Source organism: Tinamus guttatus, unplaced genomic scaffold (genome assembly GCF_059628265.1).
Source record: "Tinamus guttatus ecotype Peru unplaced genomic scaffold, ASM5962826v1 Tinamus_guttatus_pri_ptg000459l, whole genome shotgun sequence".
Taxonomy (NCBI): Eukaryota; Metazoa; Chordata; class Aves; order Tinamiformes; family Tinamidae; genus Tinamus; species Tinamus guttatus.
Window position 1 is genome coordinate 10,437,767 of NW_028288993.1, and position 19,756 is coordinate 10,457,522.

The 19,756-nt window shown below is 40.6% G+C and overlaps 1 protein-coding gene across 2 annotated transcripts in view; it reads right to left on the reverse strand.

The window, feature by feature from the left end:
• Positions 1-5,841: 5,841 nt before the first annotated feature.
• ATP2A2 (ATPase sarcoplasmic/endoplasmic reticulum Ca2+ transporting 2) overlaps positions 5,842-19,756 on the reverse strand; it is a 40,617-nt gene continuing 26,702 nt past the window's right edge. The window contains exons 10-21 of one of the 2 annotated variants that reach the window (XM_088532549.1): positions 17,907-18,009; positions 17,265-17,396; positions 17,050-17,172; positions 16,691-16,909; positions 15,596-15,931; positions 15,191-15,411; positions 14,674-14,876; positions 13,720-13,805; positions 13,197-13,330; positions 12,097-12,214; positions 11,858-11,978; positions 5,842-6,637 (exon numbers count right to left, since the gene is read on the reverse strand). In XM_088532549.1, coding sequence (XP_088388675.1) covers positions 6,624-6,637; positions 11,858-11,978; positions 12,097-12,214; positions 13,197-13,330; positions 13,720-13,805; positions 14,674-14,876; positions 15,191-15,411; positions 15,596-15,931; positions 16,691-16,909; positions 17,050-17,172; positions 17,265-17,396; positions 17,907-18,009 — 1,810 coding nt within the window. In that variant the 3' untranslated portion in view covers positions 5,842-6,623. Of the gene's footprint in view, positions 6,638-10,404; positions 11,979-12,096; positions 12,215-13,196; positions 13,331-13,719; positions 13,806-14,673; positions 14,877-15,190; positions 15,412-15,595; positions 15,932-16,690; positions 16,910-17,049; positions 17,173-17,264; positions 17,397-17,906; positions 18,010-19,756 lie in introns of both variants that reach the window. The other variant, XM_088532548.1, reaches the window with a different exon arrangement.

The following is a 19,756-nucleotide window of genomic DNA, read 5'->3' on the forward strand; positions in this document are numbered from 1 at the left end:
CACGATGGGAACATTTCTGGTGTGGAAAAGGGTGGGAACAGGCCACTCGCAATCCTAAGATCAGCAGATTCGTTGCAAGTTGGAAGTTAAAGAAGGGGAGGCAGGGAGATTCCTGCGGTTGGGTATTTGGGTGCAAAAAGAGGTGCTCAAGTACAAACACAGCTTGGTAAAGAGTAAAAATTAACAATGTTCATGTCATAAATTCCAAGTGCATAATGATTTTCCCACTCCATTTCTCTTTTCAGGCTAAGCAAAACAAAGCTGTTTGCCTGGTCCCTATCCACCCCACTGACAACAACAGAGGAGAAGGAAAACTAATCTGTACGTTTTCACCTACTGTTTTGAGCCTTCCACTTAAGTTGCTAACATTAATGTTAATTGTTTAGTGCTCTGTATGGAATGTACAAGGCAACTTTTCACTGCAGTTGGTCACTGACAGATGTTTACACTCTTATACCCTCCATTTAAAATAGCTTCCCAGCTTCAAACAAGGCCTAAGAGAGGCCAAGGACTTTATAAGTTTGGAGATCAGGTTCCTTCTTTCTCTGTGTCATCCTACCAAAATATTGATGCATCTAAGTAGAGTAGCTTTGGAGATCCCAATAGAAGTGCAGTGTTTGACATAGGGATTTAAGAAAAAAGGGTTGAGTTTGATGTATCTATCTGACCTTTTAACAGGCAGTACCATTTCTTAAAGACCATGGGTGACACTTACTCCGCGGGCTCTCCTGCAGTGTGTCCTGTTTGAGCAGCCCGTGGCACAGCAGGAAATAATGAACTCACTTCTGAGACGCTGCCTGTAAAACCTTGAACTGTCTGTTCTTGTCACTTGTCAGCTCTGTGTTACAGGGAGGCTCAGAATGAATGTTTAGGGGGAAAAGGGAGGAAAAAGTACCACGTCCCGAGACTGGGACTTGATCTGATTTCTAAAATAAAGAACAAAAAGTCCAATTACATCAAGGTTGCCTGCCGGGGCGGCGCAACACACTGTGCTTAGCCGATGGGGTTGGTGATTTGGAACGCTTCCCGGCCGGCATCCCTGGGCTGGGATTCTAACAGTTGGGAGAAGTGAGCTACTTACTTTGGCAGTTGATCCGAGAACTTGGGTTGACACTGGCAGCACAAAGGCCTGTTCCTGTGCTTGCCGGGGAGACGGTACATTGCTTTGTGTATAGTTATAAAGGCCATCAAGATACCAGCTCTTTCCCTGAATTATTAGACTTTTTTTTTGTTCTTGCTCCTGCTTTTTTTTCCTGGTTGTTGTATTATATTTTGTATTTTTTTCTTGACATGGTTCAGTATGGTTTGATTAGTTGAAGCTGGTAACTTGGCTTTGCCTTGCTGGAATCCTAAGTGGTTTTCCAGTAAACTTAAGCACGATGACATCAGCAGAGCAAGGAGGAACAGTCTGCAGATATCAATCTTCCTTATGCTGGTCTGTGTAAGCTGCAGCCCATGTGGTGCTGGAGATAAACGTTTGCAAAGCCCGTCTGCCAGGAAACCTGTAAGAAATTGCAGTCTATGACCAAGGAGCTTTATTCCTTGCAAGACTTGATGGGGTCATAGTTGGCCAGCGATGGTGTTGTCAGCCTGAGTGGGAAGATAACCCGGACAGACCCAAAGTTTGTTTTATTTTTCTGCTCTGGTCCATAGGGAAGGTAAGAAAAGAACAGATTTTGTTCAGATGGAATCGTCTTTGCAGCTCCTGTAGTTCCTTGTGGTCATCCAGGTCGCATGAGAATTTGTTCAAAGCACTCATATTAATGCCTTCTGTTAGCTCAGATATCTCACTTGCTGAAGTATCTATTTGACTAACGAGGGGAATGTTTGGCATTACTCTGAAAACTGACAATCCTTGAATGAGAATAAGTTGTAGCTAACCTGGAATAACTGCTGGATTCTGGCTTTGCTGCGGGCTGTTACAAGCGCAGGCACAGCGCGTGCAGACAGACTTCACCCTTTCCTCCACTCCCCAGAACAGCTCTTAGTAGGTGGGAGAGACGGTGGCTCCGGCCACCCTTCCTGCCCCTGTTTCTGTCACACTGAAACTCCGCCACTTCGATAAGGCTGGAGGATTTTGTCAAGAGTTAACTCTCCTTACTGAAATATTGGGCTCTTAAGAAGTTCTTGAGCACCTTCCACCTAGTAACACTCAGGCTCTAAAAATATTTGAGATTTTGCACAAGAGGTTTAACCCTTCTGGTGCTGCGCTTTGATTTCTGCTTCTGTTTCTGCCTCCGCTGCCTGGACAGGGGAAATGGGGTCAGCTTAATCTCCTTTTGTGCTGTGATTTGCTAACTAGGCCATAAATTCATAGGAGTCTTCGCTTAGCAGAAGATAGAGGCTCTTGTGGTTTAGTTTCCACATGCTCATTAGACAGTTCTCCACCCAAGTGGTCTTAGGGAAGAGCTAATTGCAGTGCTGTTCTCACCTGGGCAGCTCTGTGTGAACAAAGGCAACTTCAAATGTTGGAGCAATTACTGAAAATAACAGAGAAGATTTCCAGGTGCATTCTATGTGTTCTGGGGCAGTGTCTCCTTAAAAATAAAGCACTTTCTAGGGCTTTTGAGCGCTTGAGTTTGACTTCAACCCCTGTAGTACCTCTGTCCATAAAGGCTAACTAAGGGAATGCCCTGCTCCCTGCTGCTGTAGCCAGTCACCAGCAGCACCAGCCTCTTCCTCTGGCGTGGTCAGGTGTGTCCATGTGAATCTAGTGCTGTGGAGCCTGCACTTTCCCCGGAGGCTAGTTTTGACACATTACATATAGGTTTTCACTGTTGTATTGCAGAATCTGATTGACACAGGTAACTATTTCTGGAATGCTTTGGGAGGTTTGGAGCTCTGTAAGATGGAGAACTTGTTAAAAATGGGTTCTGGATGCTTTGGAAACGGCCTTGGTTTTTGACAGCTGTGGCTTGTTTGCATTGTCCCCCTAACTGGAGAGAGAACCTAAACTGTGGCAATTTCTTTCTGTTTGTTTTTTGCTCTTTGCAAGGTGTGGGAGTTGTGTGCAGAGGAGTGGCCTCTGGGAAGTCAGCAGGACACTCTGGCCAAGGCTGATTCCCAGCCAGCCCTGCTCTCCTGAGCGTGGCTGCAGTTTGGATTCCGGGTTAGCAGGTCACTGTAGGCTCCTGGAGATGTCCAAGCAGCAGCTCACTGTGCCACAAACCAGAGCTTTAATTTATAGCGGTAGGATTTTGGCACCTGTAACTTGCATCCCCACAACAAGGCAGGTGCTGAAAAACAGGCCTGGAAGAGCGAATTGCAGAACAGTGAGATGAGTGTCTGGCCAACCTGGAAAGCTGAAGAGCTCCAGCAGGAACAGTATCTGTCATCAGTGAGGCAAGAGTCATCTGGATCCGTGCCTTCCTTCTTCCAAGGAGGGAATGGAGACACGTTTGGGTGTGTTAAGGGCAGGTGGACACTTTCCTGCCGCCTGCTGCAGGCCTAAGTCCAAGGTCTGTGTCGGCGCTCGCGTCCTGCGGGAGGGCAGCGACAAGAGAAGGTCCTTGCGGGCTCACGAGCTGCCCCTGGTTGTGCTGCCTCGCTGAGCGCGCGGGACCGTCCCTGCGCGCTGGAGCTGGGTGACCGTCACGAGCGCCTGCGCTGGGGGCCGCTCCGCCGCCGCCTCAGATGTTATCTCAGCACAGGAATAAGCAGCCTTTGCCGCATGCCTTTGTAGGGAAAAGGGACTCTGCCGCCTGTCTAAATGGCAGTGGGTTTGTAGCAGCCTGGGCTCGGCACATTTGGGGCTTCTGTTATTTCAGAACTTTCTTGTAATTTACTGCAGTAGCTGCTCTGCTGCCAAGGAGGGCTGAACGGGACGCATGGAGCATTTGTTGGAGGCTGACGTCGCTCAGAGCCATGCGCTGACTTTGGAGGGACACAGATGACCCCCAGATGTCCTGGTGAAACGTGTGCATGTGACAGGAACATTCCTGCCCCTCAGCTGCCCTCCTTAATCTCCCGATGCTGCGAATATTAAACTGGCGGGTGGTGCCCCATGGAAGCGGCAGAGGCTCTGGGTGCAGCTGCAGGTCTCCGTCATCTGCAGCTCTCTAACCTGTGGTGCCTATTGGAAGTTCTGGCTCTACAGGACAGTTTGTTTCCTCCATGAGGGGCCGATCAAGCCTGTTTTGGAGGGCTCCAGAGCTGGGGCTTTGCAGTGAGGAAGGTGGAGGGCGGATGAAGCTGTTTATCTATAACATCTCTTGCCACACAGTTGCACTGAGCACCCAGCAGCCCTCTGAGCTGCTCTCATTACGCGGCGTGTGGCTCTTCCAAAAGAACAGCTGGTTATTTCTTTGGGTGCCTAATTATTAGTTAAGCTTGCAGATAACGATTAAAAAAATGTTTAAAAGTTAAGCAGTTGGTCTGCAACAGGGTCCAAGAGCAGAAATGCTGAAGCTTGACTTGCTCTAATGGCAGCACAGCCTGCAAGCTACGGACGTTTCCCTGTGCTCCCTCATCTCTGAGATGCTGTTGTTGTTGACAAAGTATTTATCTAAATAGAAAAGCGAGCACCAGAGGAGTAACTTTCACAGTGCTGCCTTGGAGCACGTACTTGTGAGCAATGTGTCAGTCTCATTTTCTCTCGTTTTCCCCAGGTTTCATCGACGTGTCCACGCGGCACTTTCTACCGACGTGTTTCTAACAAATGATTCTGTGAAGCCACACAGGAGCCTTGATGCTGACGGCTGGAGCTGGCAGTCCTGTCAGTGATGGGACAGCCTGGGAGATTATTTGGTGACAGTGCTATTTGTGCATGCTGAAGAGGCTATAAATAAGGTGGAGGAAAATTGCAGTTGTAGATAAAAGCTGAGTGCTGAACTCAGCTCTGACAGCTGCAGCCCCAAGGCTAGAGCCGAGCTCCACTTGCCTCCAACACTACCATAGTAGGAAGCAGCAGCAGGAAAATCTCTCAATCCTATGTATTAACGTAGCCTCAGCTCTCTAGCATCGTGAAGGAAAGCAGAAATGATGGAATTTTACTGCAGTGTTTTTAAGCTTCATGCTGGTTCAAAGCCTCTCCAGTGCTTCACCTAATTTGGGTAACAGCATTTACCAGCAGTGGAGTAAACTGGGAGCTTAAGTTGAAAGGCATTACATTTAATGTAAAGTTTGTTCGAAACAGGGGCTGAAGTCGCATATTCGGAGGTCTCCTTGCAGCAGCCCTCATCTTAGTCCAAACTAAAGTCAGTTTAGGAGCAGATGGTTACGTGATGATGCTGGAGGAGAACTTAGCTTTCATGTTTGCAGTGTTCCTGTCTGGCAACATTGAACGAGGACTCTTCCTCCACGAACTCACTGCTAGAGCTGCACTGCTGGAGAGTACATGATGGTGGAATAAGAGGCATTTTGATCAACAGCACTTACAGCATGCACTTCATAGCGAATATAATTGTTAACCTTTTTGCCTCTGAACCAAGGAGGAGACTGCAGGTATGTAAGGCTGCAACAATTTAGAAAAGAGGACAAAAAAATAAAGATGTAGTTGGGAAAAAATGTTTATTTTAAGTTTCTCAGAGGGATTTTACAAACAATGAAGCATTAAAAAAAAATTGAGTGATCAAAGTACTTGACAGTGTCCCTTAAACACACACACACGCCCCTGGACAGAGGGAAAAAATAGATAAAAAGAAAAAGGGAAAACAAAGTCACACCAGCGAGGAGGTCAATACTGCCGGAAGAGCAGCTGGCATCTGCATAGTTCTAGTAGGAAAGATTGCAATGCTCTTGGTGCTAGTTAAGTGTCATCCTGGCCTTAATATAAGATAGCCTTGAAGAATGTACATATGTACCTGCAGAAAACAAAGTGCATAAAATAACACGCAAAGTACGTATTGTAGAATAAATTTATTTACCCGATACAAATGAAACTAGGTGTGATGCTTGTTACTGTCAGCATGTAAAGAGACAATCGATCTTATTTACAGCTTCTAAAGGTCACACATGCAGTTGTGGCAACTGGCTAAGTTGGTTGTTGCGTTTTAGATAAATGCATCACAACATTTTGTATTGCACCAACATCTGTCTTACTGCCTTAAATTTAAATAAGTTACATTACAGTGCAAAATAGATTGATTTGCACACATGATAAAAAATCTGAAGTTATGAACTGGAGGTTTACAGTTTAACATTCAACATTTGTAATTTTTTTCAATGAATTTTATAAATAGGATAGCATTGTACATAAGCTGTAATATAGAAGTATGTTTGGATGATACAATACAGAGAAAGATTTGTCTACAACTGAAGGCATGCATTATTTCAATATTGTACATTTTATAAACTTGACATTTTACATACAGAAATATGGAAAATTGGCTGACAGCTCCGCAATTCTTGTTCAAGGATAAACTCTTCTCCATGCAGCAAAGAAACCAAACTTCTCTGGAGAGAGTTCCCAATTCCGCAAGCTATATTGCACATCTGTACATCTGTATAATGAAGTCCTAATGGTACCACACATTTCTTCCACAGAGAACACAATGAGTTTTGTTTTAGGGAAAGCAAAGAACTTTTATACATGATACATGCAGAAGTTTTGGTAGATGTGTTGCTAAAAACACATGCACGCAACAAAACAACCTTACATTTCTGCAAAATTGTTTAGGAAGCGATTACTCCAGTATTGCTGAAAAGGAAAGAAAGAAAAGGCATCAGTTAATGAAAGGATGAATGCTAAGTATCATTATAAAAGCAAGACTAAGAACAACAGTGACAGAAGAAAGAATGTTAAGTTTGATAACCGACTGTTCTGTCATTGAAGGGACACTCTCAGGTTACTTTATTTTTGAAGCCTAAACCGCTCTGAATGAAGTCTCAGCAGAGCTCTCTAAGATCAGCAATGCCAGCATTTCCTATGAAACTCCACAGCTAGGAAAAAACTAATGTAAGTTTAGATAGTGGCAATGGACAAATCTTAATTTTAATTTTTACTTTACCACAAAGTTTGCGCTACACTTAAAAGCTTTTTCTAACCAAGGCAGTATATTGTGAATTTGGCCCTAAAGTGACCTAAAAATGTCCCCTTTTCCAAGTTATGCAGCTCATTCTGGGAAGCAATAGGAAAGCTTTGAAGACGTCATTAAACTACACAGATTAATGCATAGGCAAAGGGGAGAGTACAACACGGTAAAACTATTACTGCAGCATAAGGTTAGCCTTGCGTTTAGGAGAGAACAGTGTACTCCAATTGCCTAGAACTTGGTGTTGGCTCTTCACAACACTGCTTCAACACTATAAATTTAGGCTCTCCTGCTAGGATTTGAGAATGCATAATATTAATGTAATTAAAGATGTAATTAGCAGAGATTAGGGAAACAATTAATGGTTAGAAGTGCAAAAAAGTAAACAAGACAGGTGCAAGAGACAGACAACTTTATCAGTTTTACCTCCCTTCATCTCGGCAAATTCAACCATCTTTCCTGTTTAAGCTGTTTACCATTTAGTCTATGCATCAGCTGTGCTCTTGGAACAGTGACAGGACTGCTGTACTGCATTTTATCATCAGATTAAAAACTCATTTTCTTACCATTAGCCTTCTCCACAACCATTTCCTTACAAACATTAGCCTTGCAGCACTTTGACAGAATGCTATGTGGGTTTTTTTGCAGCATCTTTCATACTCTGTTTCCCAAAGTATTATTTTAAATCATTATGAACTACTTTCAAGAGCCTGGATGCAGGCAAGAGCAGCTTGTTGTGCATCTTACAATGCTACTTTGACTTGATCACATTTGAGAGAAGAGAGGGCCTAGGGCACTGGGAAGATAGAAGCCCTTGTCTAAATGTTTCTGACTGCAATTGCCTGACCATTTCTTTGCTCCGATTTGGACCAGCCCCCAGAGCAGTTAGTTCAGGAGGACCCTGCTGTCAGACCAAAACTCACTGTTTTCCATGAGAACAGCTCACACAGCTGATATCAATCTCATTTTCCTCTCTCCCTAGAGCTTAAGTAGCAGGATGTTAAGACTACTAATGAATCCAGAAAAGAGCAGATAGAAAAGCTCACTGAAATGACAGCAAAAGGAAACAAAAGACTTATTTTCTAAGAAATGAGTGTAGCAGATGAATCTGGTTAGCTTTGAGTTGCTGCTATTTAGTAAGTGCTGGTGTTATTATGTCCATAGGACAAACACATTAGATTCCTCTGAGTGAATGTATTGTAGTATCTACTCATTTCCCTCCCGTAAGCAGCTGGAAGTTCCTTTCTGCAAGTTTCATTTTTATCTCCAGCCAACTCTGGTACTGTGGGGAAGCTGGAGAACAACTATGTAGGGAAGATAAAAATTGCTAAGTGAGAGCTTCAACTTCAAGATTGGCAAAGAAGTTTAGATTGAAAAGTCATCTCTTTATGACTTCTCTAGATAGTACCAATAGCTAAAAAAGGGGTAGCATTTACAAATTCAAAATAAGCATTTTAGTTAAGGAAAGCATGGGTTAACAGTGCCTGCCCAGTCTTGCACTGTATTTCTAGTTTAAGAAGCCTGCTTGCTATTTGGGCAACAGCGGTGCCCTCGAGCAGCCTCCCACAGCCCGAGGCTGGATCCTCGGCGCTCCAGCTCCGGGAACAAGAGCTCCCAGCTGTCTGGGGACACGTTGCTGGACTGACCCCGCAGGAAGCTGCTGGCAGGTCTCAACATTTGGCCAGTCCAGAACACATTCAATTGACATTTATCTTGTAGTGGCAATATTTGGAAAAACAGAAGTACTTGAGGTAGAGCGACAGTAAGTACTGGTCATACAGGACTTTTGGTCCAATTGAACACAAAAAATGTGGACAGCAAGACTCGTAGAAATATAAGGAAAAAAGTAACGTCTACATATCTGATTTCTTGGGCTCCTGAGGAGCATTCTTTAAGACCAGGCTCTTGAAGTTACAGAAGCAGCAGGTAAGGATACCACTCCACATACCCGGTCATCTAACTTTGAAAGTTAAAACTTAATGAAAGAGAACACCCTAATGCAGTACTCTAAGAAGTCTTAGGCAAGCAAGCTCTCAGATGTCAGTACTTAAAACCATTTGCACTTAAAATTGCATGATTTATCTTCAACATGTAGATCCGAGTGTGCTGGGCAGATCCTGCAATTTGCATGGTGACGTAAACAGTCTAAAGGAATACTCAGAACTGCTGCTCTGAGACTGAGTAGCAGCCACCATCCTAGAAAGGTTTGACCACAAAGTTGGCGCACACAGAACTGGCTCTCATATTCAAATCCACCAAGTGGTAATAATGCACTTGTACTCATTTTGTTCCTGGGGAATCCTAAATCCTACGACATACTCGTTTCATTTCAAGAAACAGTCTCATACTGCTTATTTATTACTGATGTAGCATCAGACTGATGCAGGCCATGGGTTTTATGGTCTATAAAACCTCTGGTTTGGCAAAGAAGGTTCTTCAGGCTAAATGGGGCATTCAGCAGGAACTAAATGCCTATAGTTCTGCAACATGCATCACATCATTAAGTCCAGCTACTCTGAGTCACTTCAGCATTGACAAACAGATCAACTAAACGCCAACTTTGCCAGTGAAGTATCTAAATAAATACAGAGCGTTTGCCACATAGTAGAATTTCAAATAGAGCTAGTGTATTTTGAGGTTAGCACCTATATTTAAAAGCTTGAAACCTAGAGAATTATCTGTGCTCACTGAATTCCAACTGACACCAGCAGAACATACCACTTAACTATCATTTTCCGCTATGAGGAATCAAAAAGCCTTTGGAATCTGGTTATTAAAAGCAGATTTAGAGTCAATGCGGGATAAGACATACTGACTCCCGTACAATTTTACAAGGACTAGCCTTGTTAAGCCAAGCCTGTTCTTTTGTGTTTTCATATGACTACTATACAAAGCGTTTCCATTCACTGGAACCAGTAGGTTGCTTTGCCCAAAGGAGCACATGCATTTTGAGCAAAGCAGATACCAGAACACATCAGAGAAAGGCAGTCTGCTCAGAGAGGCATCCCACAGTTCAAAGCAGGGGAAAAAAAAAGGAATAAATCAACACCTGACCACCAGTACCAGAATGGTTTAGATACCAGACATTTACATAAACAGCTGTCACTGTCTTAAGTTACATCTTGGTCCAATTTTATCTCAAACTTAAGACTGAAAACTGTGAGATCTTAGGGCACTAAAGCTCCAGAGTGCTATAAAGAATGACTTAAAATACACTATAATAATAGCAAGCATTTTACCTTCAGAATCAGTAATTTCTTCACACCACAAAACAGAGAGTCTAAAGTGGTGATAATAATGTAGCACAGCAGAGTTTGACAAAACACAGCATGGGAATGAAGGAAATTACTATTTATTCTTTGACATGTATACAGCATATGCTATTTTACAGCAAGTCACCACTGGCATGGTGAAATGGAAGAAAAATACTCACTTTAGTCGATGAAAGTTGGAAGGCATTGGAGAAAAACACCACAGTTAGGACTGTTAATGACTTACACATTGTTGATACAGGACTGAATTTGAAAACATGCTTTAACATTTATCATAATAATGAAGGTGGTTAGTGCCACATTAAAATAAAAATAGTTCTATACAATATGTTCAATTTGGTCATGTGCTATTTACAGATTTTACAAAACACACACACGAGCTTGTTACTTCAAGTCAGGCTAACAACAGGCCAGCAGAGTAACTCCATGTATACAACTGATCATTAGTGCCCTAAGTGTAGGAAATCCAATCGCAAAAAATGCAGTGCAAGGTATTTTTCCAGGTCTGATTACAAAAGTTTTGATCTTAAGGGGGAAAAGAAAAGAAAAAGAAAAAAAAGAAAAGAAAAGAAAAGAAAAAAAGGTATCTGAGGCATGTAAATAAGGTATTAAAACTTAAACCCTCTTTTGGAATTCAAATAGGTTGTGTTGGTTAAAAAGGCTTGTTTTTGATTTAAGTAGACTGAAGTAGCTCTCCCTATCCCTGCATAATGGGCAACACTGGCAAAACAAGGTCTGTTACAATAAAATACAATAGACACTTAAATAAATAATCTTTAAAAAAAAAAAACTATGCATGTTGAGAGTATGGAAGAACCCAGCAGGCTGCACCTGGAATGGTATTTTCTGCACGAGCAGGATTAGGCATACCTCATACAGAAACTGGTGTAAACAAGGACAGTCAAGAACCAGAGGGAGCAGGAAGAGGGGCAAACCGAGAAGAAATCCTGACCGAGGTAGCACTACTCTCTACCCAGTGCAGAAACTTCAGCTTATGAGTAAAACCTGACTGTATGACAAATTAAGTTTGGATGATCATGCAGAAGACAAACAGTTACATGCTTTTTTTAGTTTTAGACAACACACATTCATTCCCTAAAATCTGCTGCCAATTTAGTTTGATAGTGTCCGCTGGCTCAAAAAAATTTTTTTTTTTTTTTTACAAGATGAATAGACTATTGAACAGAACACTGTACATGCTTTTCATCTACAAAAAAATATTTGCATAAAATAGTGTTAGTTCTCTGTACATGTCAATGGACACTTTAACTGTGTATAAAAGAGGAATATATTGCCCCCACTGAAGTCAGAAAAAAAGCAAAAAACAAAATCTAGAGTATGAAACCTCCATCACCGGCAAATATGTTCATGTGAAAATTCAGCAGAAATAGACAGTTGCTCTAAACAATAAAAAAATTGATTAAGTTAAACTTTTTCTTTGAATGTAAAACTGTCGCCATGTCAGTCAAGACCAGAACATATCACTAAAGTTAGTGTCTGTGCTGTAAAGCCAGATAACCAGGGGCATAGTAATGAACACAAACGGCCAGGAAACTCCTTCGGTGCATGCTGACAAAGAACATGGTTTGGTGGCAGGCCGCACACTATCTTTACCAGGTTCCAGGTAGTTACGGGCCACATATTTAAGTGTTTCGTCCAGCAGAATGACAGGTAGTGAGATTTTCAACACCATCAGCCACTGTGTCACATTCAGAGGTGTGATCTGGAAGATAATCTGAAAGAAGAGCCAAGTGTTACTTTTTTTTCCCCCTCTTCCATCCCTTGCCTGAAGCTCCAACAAGTTTTTGCTCTGTCTTTAAGTTTAGAGATGGGTATAAAATACATGCACTTACTGGCAGCGGTTCCACATAAAGGATAAGGAAGTGGAGTGACATGGACAAGCAAATGGCTCCCACCAGCCAGATATTTTCCCATGGGGGCATCCTCATTAAGGACTGATTTTCTGATAAACTGCAACAGAAACATCATACTTGTAAGATTAATAGAGAATTAAATAAACCAGAAAACTAACTGCAAAGAAAGGCAGCATGGTAAATCACAGTTATCCTAGTCATGAAAGGAAGATGCCAAGAAGGGTTTTAAACAGGTTGTATTCACCACCTTTAAGCTCTGCTTAGCAAAGGAACCACAGTTCATGCCAGTCTCATTTATTTATGAGAGATTTGGTGTATTCTTCCCATTCTTAACCCAGTCTAGCTGTCCTAGTGTATCAGTGTCTGAGGCCCCAGTGCCCCACATTTCCCTTGAATTTTACTTTTAGTCTGGATATACAGAGGACCACGTACCTGCACCTTGTTAAAGCTCACTCTTTACAGTGCTTCTCTACACACTCAATCTGCTTTTGGGCTATTCTGCATGAAATGTGGGAACCTGACTTTCAGATGTAGAACATTATCTATGCAGGGCCACCACATACACTCATATTCAACATTTATTTGTTTTTAAATTAATCGACCTCCAAGTTATTTGAGGAAAAATACCCTTGACATTGTGCTATTTAGTAGTTTCCATTTATAATCTAGTATTAACTGGCTGAATCCACATTCCCCTAGGGCAAGAAAACTATTTTCCATGTCTTCAATATTCTTATTTTAGTTCTCCTTGATATCACTTTATACCAACATAACAGGGATATAATCTGATTGATGAGGATCAAATTAAAAACGATGGAAAATATTTCAGTTGCTTATGCTTAATAAAATACCAGAGTGAACTGGCATACTTAGGAAAAAAAAAAAAAAAAAAAAAACCTAATGATAAGAGATCAAAAGTTATCTAGGAGAGTAATTTTGTTTGCACTACCAGGATTTGGAAAAGAAACATCATCATTCATTAGTTGAGCCATCCATAAACTAAGAATTAACCTGCAAAAAAAGCTGTAATTTTAGATAAAGTAAGCAGAAGCCCCGATTTCCAACTTGGAGATACTAACCTGTTGAGAGCATTGCACATCTCTATAGTGACAAGAACAGAAAGAGCCATTGTCATTGGATATGGAGACTCAAAAACTACACAGTCGACACCAGAAAAGTCCGGGTTGTCCTCTTTGCACTGCAGAAAATGGCTCTAGAACAGAGTAATGTAACCTCATCACTTCCATGACTTGTAAAGTATTAAATAGGCAATTATGAGGCAAATAGTTTTACAAGAACAAAACTTGTGAATATAGCTTATATAAAACAGTGTTTTTAAACTTCTATCAGCAGAAGTATAAAAACTTCTCTAGATGACATGTACGAAAACTTCTATAAATGACATCCCTAAGTTCTTCAAATTACTTAAAATCTCAGGTATTCCTTCTCTGAACTTTAATATTAAACACTCATGACTAAATTTTACTTTAACTAGTTTGAAAAATAGCAACATTAAGTAACAAATATAAAATGAGTATTTAAAAAAAAAAAAAAAAAAAAAAGAAAGAAAGAAAGAAACAAACAAAAAAACAACAGAAATACCAGCTGATAAAATGTAACTCTTGGACCACCATCAGCAGCGATAAACCACCAAGCAGCAGCACCCACTGTAGCAGCTCCAACATAACCTTAAAAAAAAAAAAAAAAAACAAAAGTATTTTTTTCAGTGTTGTGAACTCTATGCAAGAAGAGATCCCACTAGCCACACTTGAGCTTCTACCAAACTCCAAGTACTGTAAAACAGATTTTCACTTGTCTATTGCCAGTGCAAAAAGCCTCCTCCAACAACTGCAACTTAAATAACCAGTAGAATACTGTCTTGTTAAGGAGACTGAAGCATAAGGCAAACAGGGATTTCACTCCAGGTAATCACCACGCAATTTTTGTTTTTCCCTGGAGCCCAATGTGTCTGTACCCACATTAACATTGTTTACTTCCTGTTAAGTATAAAGGCTATAAAGGCAGCTGGAAAATTTAGGTGACAACTTCTGGTATGAAGACTATGTCACTGTAGATAGTTATCCTAGCTTTACATTAACACCTTTATTCTTCAAAGGTTATTTTGCTGATCACACCAACTATCCTATAGTGCTTTTCTGCTTGAGCGTAAATAAAAATGACAGATTAAGAATAGTTCTACATATGAGCTCAATGCACACATTAACAGCAGGTCTTGGTTCTTCTTCCTCATCCCAGTGTGCGCTCGTCTTTCTCAGCCTCTCCTGAGGATTGGCACATGGACAAGCTAAGATTGCAGTCCTATACTCAGTTCTGCACTGAAAAAAGTATTTCAGCCTGGAATGGGTCAAATGGGAAGAGGCAGTAGACTCAATTTCAAGTACAAGGGGAATACCAGTTTAAAGTTAGAAATAGATGTGCTGTTGAAGACACAAACCCACAAGGAGATCAGACAAATTAGTTTCAAAGATCTCAAAAAAAAAGTCTACATGCCCTAAACTCGCTTAATAAATAAATAAAAAAGCTATTGATACTTACATCCAATAGCTAGGTAACGGAAGAAGAGCCATCCACTGATCAATGGCTCTTTGGGGTTGCGGGGAGGCTTATTCATGATATCAAGATCAGGAGGATTAAAGCCCAGAGCAGTAGCAGGGAGACCATCCGTCACAAGGTTTACCCATAACAGTTGGACAGGAATTAGAGCTTCAGGAAAACCCAGAGCAGCAGTCAAGAAGATGCTATAAGAAAACCCACCAACCAATTATTCTTGTGCATCTAAATCTTTTTATATCTCAAAAGATAAAACCAATTATAATCATCTTGCCACCTACTAAGGGAGAATCACATTGCACATAATTTTCTATTCTGTTGCAATACACTAAAATTCTCCTTTAAATACTACTAAGGCTACACGTATGTGAGCTTCTATGCAAGCAGAATGAATAATCACTCAGAGAACTTGTCTTTCCAGTTTTAGTGAGAAATATTTTAAATTAAAAAAAAAATCCATCATCACTACTCTAGCACAAGGAAAAGACTGTCTTAAACCTACCAAACAACTTCTCCAACGTTGGAGGAGATCAGGTAACGGATGAATTGTTTCATGTTGTTATAAATTGCGCGTCCTTCTTCCACAGCAGCTACAATAGTTGAGAAATTATCATCTGCTAAAACCATTTCAGAAGCAGTTTTAGCCACTGCAGTACCAGACCCCATAGCAATTCCAATTTCTGCTTTCTTCAGTGCAGGAGCATCATTGACACCATCACCAGTCTAAAACAAGAATATGAAGTTGAAAAGACAAATATGAACTCTTATATGCAGGACTTGACAGGAGTTTTACACTGGGGGAAAGCAGAAGTAATGTGTTGCTGGAGTGAGATATTTGTCTGACATGGCATAATTTGCTCTCAAGCACAATGCCTGTCTTTTAGCAAGTAAAAGTTCAGTAACTCACCATAGCTGTGATCTCATCAAAAGACTGAAGAAACTCGACAATTTTAGACTTGTGGGAAGGCTCTACACGGGCAAAGCAGCGGGCATGGTGGCAGGCATCTCTCTGGGCAGCTAGTGAGAGCTCATCAAATTCACGACCAGTAAAGGCTTTTGTAGAAACATCTTCGTCTTCCACAAAGATACCAATCCGACGGCAAATGGCTACTGCTGTGCCTTTATTATCACCAGTAATCATGATAACTCTAATGCCAGCTTGTTTACACAGCTTTATAGATGAAGCTACTTCAATTCTTGGAGGATCCAGCATACCCACGCAACCAACAAAGGTCAAGTTGGTCTGAAACAAGAAAGAACAGTTTTAGCACAAAATTCAGTAGTTTTTAATCTGAAACTAATGAAATAATCGTACTACTTGCATGCTAAGTGCAAGTCTTGCACAACAGCATTTCTTTTCCCCTTCTCCCACAATATTCAGGGGTTCTACACTCTGCACCTGGATGCCAATTCCCATGGTGTGACCACACTCTGAAATGGAATAATCTATTTCCAAGTTTCTCTTCCATCAAATAAGCTTGTTTTACTAGTTAACAGGTAATCTAGTCATCAGCCTTGCAGTTCAACCTGCAAATAATCAAGTCCTCTCCCCTTTTCCCCAAGTCAGTGCCAGGAGCACAGCGTACAACGCCAAAATTCCCATGTAACTATTGTCATTTCCCTCCTCTAAATCCTCGATAAAGATCTCATTGGAAAATTACAGAGTAGCTGAGAAGATAATCATGGGCAGAGTTTTTGCAGCTGGCAGTATGGAGGAGGGGAAGCAAGCTTGACCTTCAGAGTACAGACCGACAGTTACATTTCATCACAAAATCCCCAAAGTCTTGCAGTTGAGCAGTGTTAAATTAGAAACCATTAAAGCTGAGATTACAATGCAACTTTAATTTTTCAGGGTCAGTCTCTAAAAACAGTTAAGGTGATATGACCCGAGACAAAAAATTCTCAATGACAAGCTCCTCAAGAAAGGATCAAACATAAGGAGTCACTGTTCCCTAGTTTGGGATGGGGGGGAAGTGATAAAGGGAGTTTTTATCAAACTAACTTCATAAGTGATGAAGTTCGAGGAGTCCTCAAGATTCATTTCTTCTTTTCTGGGTGGGTTGTCATGGGTTGCTAGAGCCAAGCAGCGCAGTGTGTCTCTGCCAGTTCCCCACTCTCTAATAACAGACATTATTTTCTGCTTAATTCCTGATGTTAAAGGTATCTTAGCATTTCCAACACGGACATGCGTACATCTGTCAATCACACCTTCAGGGGCACCCTGCAAAGACAAAAAATCGCCTAAGTTTTAAAAACCACTTTCTATCATACCGTATTTGCTCACATAATCCATCCTTAAGCTGCAGTTAGCTTTGCCTGGGCAGCCATTTCATAACTGCACTTCTCACACGTGCATCTTACCTTAACAAACATCTTGCTCATGGATGTGCGGCTTGGTTTGTTCGGTGTGCAGTAGACAGACATTGATTTCCTGTCTCTTGAGAACTCCAGAGTGAACTCTTTCTTCATAAGTTGTTTTATCACCTGATGAAGAAACAACAGCATAACAGTACATTGAGACTATATATACACCATAACTGCTGCCTCAATAAATTCCAAATAAAAAGAACACTGACCGAGTTGCAAGCATTTGCACGTTCAATTCTAGAAAGTCCTTTCAAGTCGGTGTCAAACACATTCATTTTCTCAACCAGACAGGTAAGTGCCGTCTCTGTCGCTTCACCAACTTTTTCATATACGCCCTTAGCCTTTAGTTAACACAAAACAAATCACACAAAAAAAAACCCACAGGAGTTTACTTTAAATTTCACCACAGACATATTGGAGACAAAAGTTCAAGTTTCACAATGAAAAGAAGTGCTTAACAAGCCTTACTACAGTTTATGAAAGCTATTTTTGAAAAGCAACTTTGGAGTGTACAGTTTATATGAAGCTTCAAGCCTTTCCTCTTAAGGGCAGCAAATAAGGATGGCAGCGTCTTATCATGAATTAAGTGATGATGATACATAGAAATATTAAGGAGGCAAGGCAATGAAATAGCTGTGCATTCTACACAGCATCTCCAAGTTTCAGATTACTCTTGTGTAAGAGCTAAGGTTTCTCAGTGTTAAACAAGCAAGTTATTCCTGTAAGTAGTACTTCGGAAGACCCCAGTATTCTCTGGGGAGCATAAAATTTACTACTGAAAGTTGCTACCTAGACAGGTGGGAGTATTTATCCTCATTTTCACACTCTTCTATTCTGATAAATATACATACTTCATTGTAATCCAAAGAGGAATCATTACAGAGTGCACAGATCGTTGCAAGTTCCACAAGGCCATCGTATTGGCTACATTTAATAAGTTTGTCATCTTTATGCCTGTTCAAAAGAAGGAAAAGGAGAAGATTTGAAAGTCAGTTACCTACCATCAGTATCTCACCTCCTTCCCCTTTTTAATTCCAGTATTGTATTTTCATTTAATACAACATTTATTAATTATGGACTTGACACAACAGAAATCACCAGAGAATTTCCCTGCCTTGAAAAAGAACATGCTCCTATTAGAAATCACTGAGAAGAGTTGATTCTGTAAAGGTGAAACTTGAGTTTAGGGCAAACAGGTATAAACAGAATTATATGATTATCAATGCAATCAATACTTGACTTTCAAAACCATATTTCTTACAGTGACAATTATATAATAATGGAGAAGAGAAGCAAACAGCTTAGCAAATGAAGACATGAAAGCAGCATTAAGAGCATGTAGGGAGAGTAGAATTCCAAGAAGACGGATATAGCTGGATAAATTAGGACTCTAATTTACTGTTACATATGAATTAGACAAGCAAAAAAGCAGATTTGGCATTTTTCATTTCTCAAAGATTAATCTGTACTATATAAGAACCTTCTAAACCAATGAAAAGCTAAGCCAGTTCAAAATACAATTTGCTCTACAAGTGAATTATTACTCTCTTCTGGTAGTCATAGACATCTAATGATAAATATCTGAACTCTTGGAGAGAAGGAACATACATTTTCTCAAGATAACACACCTCTTAAAAACCACAGATAAGCTAAGAAATCATTTCTTTCATCTTTTGAAATACGGTTAGATAAATGAGTAAATTTTTTGGAACATCAATATAGAGTAGCATGAAAGAACTGAAACTTACAGTTTTTAAAATTTGTATTTCAAATGCTTCTTTGAAGACAAAGTTATGTATCAAGTGCTTTAACAGTAAGTGAAATTCATTGTTAACCAGACGTATACGAAGACAAGCATCTGTCAGGAACTGTGTACATCTACAAGTCTTCCTTTTGAGCAGTGCAACAAGCTAGATGACCTCTTATGGTCAGTTACAAGCTTTGTTTTCAGTGACAGTTTGTAACCCAAGGTGAAGTCAGTCACTATGAAATCCTGATAAAGTCGGTTATAGAAAAAATACCATCCATAAACACTGAAATCCATCAGTGTTTTAGCCTTGAAGGCTCGAGTGTTTAGCTGTTCATTTTTCTAATGCTCCAAAACAGCCTAACGAACATTCTGTGCAAATTACCTTATGTACGTAAATGCAGTGCTATAAACACACTTTTTCACATTTCCCATTTTCAGGAAGTAAAATAGAACATTAACATATACTGATGACTATCTTATTACACTTGACATCTGTCACTATGCTTTATTGTATTATTTTGTTTACCTAGAGTCCTTACAAGACCAGCTAGAGCATAATAGCTGGACACATTACAAGATCTAGAATGTCATCTTGCTAAGTAAATTCTCTCTCCCGAAATGAAAGTGTAAGCTTTGACAGCAATTAGCTTGGAAAAGACAACAACAACAGACTCGTGGAGTAAAAATTTCCATCTGCTGGGAATACTGTGGTCTTAACTGCTATGGAAATTAAACAAAGATAATCACTATTGAGACTGGCAAAGACTGCATGAAGTCAGAGGTAGGCATGTGAAACTCTGGAAGGTTGAGATGTTTACAATAATGGAATCCATTCTAGCTTCACATGCACAGGAGAACTAGGTTCTCCTGCTGCAAGCAGGACTGTAAAATTCCTAAATCTGTCAGACAAACCACCCATCCCATTAGGAACAGACCTGCAACTGAGAAAGT